Source organism: Empidonax traillii, unplaced genomic scaffold (assembly GCF_003031625.1).
Source record: "Empidonax traillii isolate 1590-97213 ecotype Southwest subspecies unplaced genomic scaffold, ASM303162v1 scaffold1498:size99784, whole genome shotgun sequence".
Lineage (NCBI taxonomy): Eukaryota > Metazoa > Chordata > Aves > Passeriformes > Tyrannidae > Empidonax > Empidonax traillii.
Genome location: NW_020956691.1, coordinates 55,107 through 63,857, shown reverse-complemented (window position 1 = coordinate 63,857; position 8,751 = coordinate 55,107). Strand labels below are relative to the sequence as shown.

The 8,751-nt window shown below is 35.1% G+C and overlaps 1 protein-coding gene across 1 annotated transcript in view; it reads right to left on the bottom strand.

The window, feature by feature from the left end:
* Positions 1-1,500: 1,500 nt before the first annotated feature.
* The window catches only part of LOC114070280 (zinc finger RNA-binding protein-like), a 54,496-nt gene continuing 47,245 nt past the window's right edge, over positions 1,501-8,751 (bottom strand). The window contains exons 16-20 of the mRNA XM_027907608.1: positions 7,898-7,995; positions 7,017-7,112; positions 2,596-2,707; positions 2,392-2,489; positions 1,501-1,680 (exon numbers count right to left, since the gene is read on the bottom strand). Of these exons, the coding sequence (XP_027763409.1) occupies positions 1,501-1,680; positions 2,392-2,489; positions 2,596-2,707; positions 7,017-7,112; positions 7,898-7,995 (584 nt within the window). The remainder of the gene's footprint in view (positions 1,681-2,391; positions 2,490-2,595; positions 2,708-7,016; positions 7,113-7,897; positions 7,996-8,751) is intronic.

The following is an 8,751-nucleotide window of genomic DNA, read 5'->3' as shown; positions in this document are numbered from 1 at the left end:
CTTTTTTAATTGTACCATAAAGAACAAATGATCTTTATAATGTGATACACTCCTACAGCCATCAATAGTTACCAGAATGTTAGTCTGTGTTAATCTGTGAGTTTTATGGGTTTGCAACAAAGCATAATACGCACTGAACAGAATGAGTGAACTTCAGTTCCAAGTACATTAATGAATCTTAGTAATTTAATACATTTTAGTTTTTATTTGCATATTCCACTGTAGTGCAGTGACAACAAATCACACCTGTGTACCAGAGCATACATCAATAGTATGATGTAATTTTACTATACCACTGCTATATTTAGCTTTTTGAAAGAGACATAAGCATATAATATGGTCACATCAAACAATTTTCTGGGTTGTTTTTTTCCTTTGATAACATTCGCTTTTTCAGTAATATATTACTTATTAAAATCTGAATTATTTAAAAAAATCACAGAAAATGTATACAGAAATAACTATAAGGAATAGCCTTACAGGCACTGATATGGCAAGCTTTTATTTTAAGGGCTGACAGGCATTAATATAATATCAACAAAGTGGACTGAAAGAATTACTAATTTTGTCTAAATGGGAAAAGCCTGCTTCTGTTTGTAGGTTGAAAAAAGAAATTCAGAAAGTTATGCTTTGACCTTGCTATGTCACAAAGTCAATCATACAAAACCTATGCATTAAACCTAAAATGATAATTTTAAATGCCTTTATATTAAAGAATCCGAAAACATCATGCAAAACTTTGATCATTATGCAGCTGATTTAAAACTATTGCAAGACCATACTGTATATATTAGCTTTTATACTGCTAATACACAACTAACAGCAAATTTGATTAGATTAACAAAAATTTGTCTTAATTACACCATTATATCACACTAAAGAGACAAACACCACAAGACTGGCAAAACCATTTAATTCTGAGCACTCAAATGGCAGGATAACTATGTGTTCTAACCCCTTCACATTTAGGAAAACAAAAGCAAAAACATAATCCTGCAGTCTCACTTTACAAAATGAAGTCCTGTAAAATATTAATTGGGAGGGAAACAGTTTATACTAACACAATGTAACTTATACAACTTATACAACTAGTGTCAAAGGCAATCAAAAAAACCTTCTAAATAAAAAAAAATCAAAATACACATAGCAACAGAAGCACGAATGCTGCATTAAATACAGTCAAGATAAGACAATACACAAGAGAGACAGAGAGATGGAGACTAAAGTTAGCAACACATTTAAAGAAAATGCAATGAGGAAAAAACCTATTTTTTCCAATGACAGTTTCCATTTGCAGTCTTTCCATCCATAATCTTCTGATACAGTACATCATTAAAATATTCAGAATCTCACAGAAGAAGTATATTTTTCTTTTCCAAATCTAATTACTGAGTTGGTTTAGGATGTTTAAAACAGACATTATTATGTCAATTTAAAAACAAGGCAACAAATGGACTTTTTATCACCTTCATCTTAGCACTAATGACATTTTTAAGAGTTTTAAAAGTTATCATAATCCTTTTTGTCTTTTTTTCCCTCTGCTTCAAATCCATCAACCCCATCAGTGTCCCTTCTCCTTTTACGATTATTATGGATGTTGAAACGTTGATTCATCTGTGGTAATGGATCCATTCCTAAAACTTTGTGTATTTGACGGAATGCAAGGAGTCTCAGCGCAAACTAGAAGAAGAGTGGAAAGAAGATATTTCTGCTAGAAACAAATGTCAATTTCAAATACTTTATCAAACAATTAATGAAGAACATTAGTGGTATATTATCCTTAGCTCTTATTATCCTTCCTTACCCCAACAAAGTCAACACAATAAAATATGTCACATTTACTGCTTTTATACAAAATACAACATATTAGCTTAAAAATAGTATTTTAGCTGCTAGACTTGCACTGAAGCAGCCAAGGCTTGTCATGTGTCCCATTATGCATCTTTAGCTAAAGGATCAAATGAAGAGGTAGGGGCAGTAAACTCTTAAGCTGCAAGCATGAATGGCCAATACCGTAAGTGGATGCAATAAATATTAAAAATTCAGCTTACACAGATTTATTTATAAAATATTAAATACCAATGTAATTTTAAATCTAATAACATACTACTGTAGAGTAAGAATCTTTACATATATAGACAGAGATGGGAGTCTTCAAATTTTTCAGGAAAATATGTTAATTTTAGTAAAACAATGAATGCTATTATACATTGTGTTGTGACATTTTCATTGCCTAGCTTAAGACTGATCATTTGAATGACCGGACTATATTCTAAGAAAGGAAAATTCATGTCCACCATATAGCTCCATCAAAAAACCAAAAAAAAACACTCCAAAATCAACCAACTACCCACCAAAAAAACTAACCATCAAATTTAGTTACTTCTTTACCTGTGCACTTGAAGTAATATCCTCACGTTGTTGATCTGTCATTATAGCAAGTGTATCCAAAGGATCTTTCTCACAAGGATCCAGAAGGCCAGGACCACCTAAAACAGGCTAATTAGTAGCACATCTCTACCTTATTTCAATCAAGATTACAGGTTTTACATTACTTAAACATAAGTATACAGACACTGATCAAATGCAACTTGCCTTTAAGGATGATTCCTGAAGATATACATTCAAAAACTCTTCTTAATGCATCCCCAGGACTCTGTGGTCCAGTAGCACTGCTAATTGCTTTTTCCACAAGCAACTCCATAGCCTAGAACAACAATAAGAAAATCCAGCCAATTTAGAAGACTGATTAAAAATAAAATATAAAAAACTACTACTGTTGTTCAGTAAAGACCTTTGGATACTGAAATTTTGAAGGACATTACATAGAACACTTTCAGTTAAAATGGAAAAAAATCAGATGATTGTTAACAATGAATAAAAAGAAAGCTCTGTAAGATTAACATTGAGTACTGATACTGATATGCTGCTTCTCATGTCAAGTTGTCCAAAAGTTTTCTTAAAAATTTATACAGTAGTAGCCTACTTGGACAACTAGTTCAGTCATTTTTTGAGAGCATGAAATATAGTGGGTCACTGGAATCTGTCAGCCACGTGAATAAACAGCACACAGTATGAAAATGATGAATTTGATTCACCTAATGAAATTACCAGGATGCTACAGAGAAATTATTTTTTTCTATGAGAATACAGTATCAAAATTATAATGATCTTTTAACATTTAAGTGGTTACTAGTTCCTCAGTTTCACAAAACTGAAGTTCACAGCAAGTTTTTCCCTGATGTTAAACAAGTGTAAAAAAGCCCTTGATGATAAACAGGTTTTCTAAAATGTACACATTATTTGATATTATTTAAAACTACTTAAATTATTAACTGCATTTCAAATATTTTTTCTGTGAATATTTCAATTGTTTACTTTTTTAGACACTAAAAAAACCCTATAAAATATTTTTGCAAAAGTAAAGAATAGTTTTCCTTAGCTTTTTCAGCATTGAATGGATATTTCAATACCACCTCCTTGGCAAGTTTTATTTTCAAACAACATGTCTCTCATTTTTTTGTTGGTGTTTTTGGGAGTTTGGATTTTTGGTTCCTCTCCCAAGTTTACAGTTCCTCAAATGTTGCCTTTTATTTTTATTTTCCAAGAATAAATGCCTATTTTAATGCATGCAAGTAATTATAGGCAGTGTTGATTACAATCCTTTACTTAGGGTGCCCATTCCTTTCTATTTTAGTTCAATATAAGTGACAAGTTTTAATTCTTGAGCATTGTATTTCTGTACTTACGCTGCATCACTCAGGATCAAGCTTTTGAGTTTTAGCAACAGTAATTTAGTTGTTTTCAAGTATGAAGAAAAAGACAGCAGGAAAGAAAAAAAGTAGATTATTGCATTTATTCAAGTCTAGTTCTTTTGGATCCTCATACAATATAGTGAAGTCCTCAATCATGTGAAAATGTGAATTATGATGCCCTGGTGTTTATATGCAAAAAAGACTGGATTTAAAGTTTTCAAAATAAACAAAAATAAATCAATCTTGAATATTAGTTCCTTCTAACTTGTAGGAACTTGATAAAATTCTTCTAATTTAGTTTTTATTTCTAGGTATATAAAGAGGCTGATACAAATGTCTGTGTTTAGATTTCCTAATATTTTCTATTATTACAACTACTTAGGGTCTTTTTGAAAAGCTCTGACCTCTCTTTGGCTTGTAACAGGCTTCTAGCATATAGATCAGGAAAAGTTCTGTGTCCAGAAAAATATATTTTTTCAATCTACAAAATTTCATCTGTAACTGTCAGAAATTATATATATTTGAAATCGGTCTTTTGTTTTTGTTTGTCAGTAAGATTTTGCCAACAGGCCAAAAGAACAACTGAATGCACAAACTTCAATGTTGATTCATGTCACTGGCAATGCATCAGGTACCAAGAGCAAGACATGAAGCATTTTAGAGAGAACTGAGACACTGATAGGCCTGAAATCTCTCATGAAATCCTCATAGGCAAACTCAAGAAGTGTGGGTTGGATGAGTGGACAGTGGGATGGATTGAGAACTGGTTGAGTGGCAGATCCCAGAAGTTTGTGATCAGTGGCACAGAGTCTAGTTGGAGGCCTGTCACTAGTGGTGGTCCCTAAGGTTCTATACTGGGTCCAGTGTTGTTTAACTTGTTCAACAATGACTTGGATGAAGGGGCAGATGCATCCTCAGCAAGTTCACTGATGATACAAAATTGAGAGGAGTGGCTGATACCCCAGAGTGCTGTGCAGCCCTTCAGAGGGATCTCAATAGGTTGGAGAGATGAGCAGAGAACTGTCTGAAGTTCAACAAAGGCAAGTGCAGGGTCCTGCACCTGAGGAGGAATAACCCTGGGAACCAGTATAGGCTGGAGGTTGACCTTCTGGAAAACAGCTCTGCAGAGAAGGACCTGGAGGCCCTGGTGGACAACAAACTGTCCATGAGCCAGCAGTGTGCCCTTGTGGACATGAAGGCCAATGGTATCTTGGGGTGCATTAGGAACAGCATTGCCAACAGGTCGAGGGAGGTGATCCCGCCCCTCTACTCAGCCCTGGTGAGGCCACATCTGGAGTGCTGTGCACAGTTTGGGGCTCCTCAGTACAAGAGAGACATGGAGCTCCTGGAGCAGGTCCAGCAGAGGGCTACTAAGTTGATCAAGGGTCTGGAGAATGTCTCTTACGAGGAAAGGTTGAGGGAGCTGGGCCTGTTCAGCCTCAAGAAGAGACGACTGAGAGGAGACCTCCTCAATGTGTATAAGTACCTAAAGGGTTGGTGTCAAGAGGATGGAGCCAGGCTCTTCTCAGTGGTGCTAACCAAAAGAACAAGAGACAACAGGCAGAAACTGATACACAGGAAGTTCCACCTGAACATGAGGAAGAACTTTTTTACTATGCATGTGACCAAGCACTGGAACAGATTGCCCAGAGAAGGTGTGAAGTCTCTGTGACTGGAGATATTCAAGAACTGTCTGGATGCAATCCTGTGCAATGTGTTCTGGGATGACCCTGCTTGAGCAGGGAGGTTGGACCAGATGATCCACTGTGATCCCTTTCAACCTTACCCATTCTGTGATTCTGTGACACATTGCTTCATACCTCTCTTTACTTCTGGCTGTGCCTTCCCCGGGCAGATGGAGCCCGTTAGCCCTGTAAGGCAATCCATCTATGTCCTGAGGACCTCGCTGCCACCGTCCAAGCTCGCTTGGCCCCGGCAGATGAACCTTAGGATTAAAGGGTGGGCTCAGTTCCGCGCACACTGTGTCTCACCTAAAAAATCCAATGCGCAGGCTGGAAGGTGTAAAGACCTTCCCCAGTTCTTCGTTCATGAAGACTGGCCATTATGAGAAATAAGAAACAACATTCCTTGTTCTTCATCTATGTGCCTGCTGTTTGTTGGAATATTTTTAAGGATGCTTTTCTAAAAGTATACCAGGGTTTATTCTTTGGCAACTTGGTAAGCAATATTGAGGGCACTTACATACTTCTGAGCTTCTGTTAAACTATATTTGTACAGTATATCTTTCATGAAGTATAGTACAGAAATTGGAATTATTTTTTTTACTTTAAATATTTTAAAAAGCAGAAATAACTGCTCCACATTTTTTCCTGTTGGCAAGCTTAGTAGAGTTGTAAAACATTTCTCATTGAAATAATGCCAGCTACAGTAACTGTCTTGACAATGTTAGCATTCTTCCTGCCAAAACTGAAAAGTCTACATTAGGGAGCAGCACAGTGCAATAGGATTTGGTCTATGAAACAAAAGAGTCAGAGTTGAATTTACTTCCACATATATATGCTTCAGAGATTTTGTTTCAGACTTTGTCCAGTCCACAGATTACACATTTATTAATATTTGGAACACAAGTTGCACTCCTGAAGAGCATCATTTAAGATAGTGTAAAAGAATGCTTCAAAAACACTCAACTGCAAGAATTGAGAGGTAACTGGGTACAACCTAGAGATCTGTGTCTAGGTGACACTGATTAAAATGCTAATGGTCACACATCCAAAGACTAGTACTATAGTGTTTCATCTTGCAGAAACAATATATTAATGACTGCAGGAATTTCTGTGATTTTTTCTTTCAAGTAGCCTTTCAGTTATCACAGAACTATCTGGGCACAGTTGACATTATTTTTAATCAGTTTCAGTAAAGTCCAAGCAATTCAGAGTAGGTTGTTAGAAAAAAATATTTTTTTTATACAGAGTAAAGGAAAAAAATGCTAAAATACAGAATAAGAATGCTATCCTCAAAGAATTCAAAACAACAAGAAAATTCCTTTTGAAAAAAGTTTACAGCTCCAAATTGCAAAACCATAGAAAATTAATTTTTTAGAGATAATCTGGATTGTTTGTTGGGGAAAAACAAAAAACCAACCAACCAACCATAAAAAAATTACCCAAGTGAAACTCTACATTACTCCTTAAAAAACCCCTGCATTTTAAAACTGTAGTAAAACTTTCCCATGCTTTACTTGCAGTGGATTAAAAAAAACCCTTTGCATTAAAAAGACTCATTCAAAAGAACATTACTCACCCAGCTTGGAAAATCAGACCAAGTTGGAACCCGTTGACAGAGGTCACGGAGAATACGTATGATAACCACACAGGACTGCAGACCATTAGCTCTAGCCTTGAGAGCAATACAAAATCAAATTAATCCCAGCACCTACAGCAAATAGGACTTGTTGAAAGACTAAAACACTGTTCAATGGAAATTCAGATACAAGACTGAAACAAACCATTCTACAACTTAATTCCATGAGCTGCCATTTACAGCAGTATTTTATACAGGGTTAGTAATTTAAGGTGATAGAAGTCAAAGTGCATGGGTTATATCAATAATTCTTGATCACCTGTACATTTTGACCTATGTTCACTTGCAGCAATAAATAAAGTATTTTTCTATATTAGAAATAAAAAGAATAAAGGTCAAAGACATAGGTTAGAGACTGAAAGGTTGGGGAAATCTGTTTGGTTTCTTTATTGTGCCTTTGCTCAAATGCAAAGTCACTAAACCAAACAGTTGCTTCTCGTCTTTCATTCCCTACACTTAAAGAAATAGGAAAAAAGTCTTAAATCTAACCACATTAAACACATATTCCATTATTTAAAGCAAAGTTACTCTGCAGCCTTATGGAATACATAACAAATATACAAGACATGATCACCCCCAAATGAGTCAAGCTTTCAACATCACCTTCTCAGTTACCAGGAAAAAAAAAGTCATATGAGCAATAACTGCATAAAGCAGTTCCTCCATACTCAACCCTCTACATTTAAATTTAGGGACCGGAAAAATATTAAGTATTATTAGCATGAGCAACACTGAGTGTTTTCACATATTTAAACATTTATATTGCAACTAAACTAATCTCTCATAAGGTTACAAGAAGAAAGTAAAATGATGTTCCAAACCTGGAACCACTTAGCGTGGCGTAGAGCAGCCAGAGCGTCAAGGCATTTTTGCCTGTTCAAGACATCCGGTGGGTCTTTCACCATACCCAAGGTTACATCTAAATGGATTGAATTGGTAAAATGCAGTGAGGAATGGGTGTTTGACCATTTAAAGTAGCTTCAGTGTCACACATGCCCTTTAAAGTTTAAACCCTTGAACAACAAATGTAATTGTTTAATAAAAGCCATTCAATTAGTATTAGGGCATCAACCCAGTATGAAGATTGTAGAATCATATTAAACTTTAGCTGTCAGGTTATTTTCAAATGCAATATGTAGTACTTCTTTCTTTTAACTAACATTTGAATAACACATACCCCTAAAATTAAATACTGAAGGAAGGATGGTTGGATATAGCGTACCAACAAAGAGAACAAAAGAAAGAACACTAAAAATCCACTTTAACAAAGTGGAAACATTCATACAGTTTCATGTAAATTTTAATGGTCATATGCTATTTGGGACCTACTCTTTCTAAGAAAAATTAGGTATATAAAAAAAGCCACTTGAAAGCATTAGATATTTTGTAATGTTATTTTTATCATACCTTGAAATGAAAATTATTTTGCATTAATAAAAACTGACTAAAGGAATGTGAAATGCTCTTCAGTATTAGAGTTCCATTACTTTTTAATAATGTCTCTTACTCATATAAATTCCTCAGTCCATGATATATTTGCTCCAATATTATTCAGGATGCAAGGAAGGATCTGAAAAGGGACTGCTTTACTTTTGATTCAGCAGGGAAAACGAAAGTCAAAAAAGAAAAAACCAAAGTGGAATGTCTGAAAGAAGGGCCAGAAGAGGAACCTGGG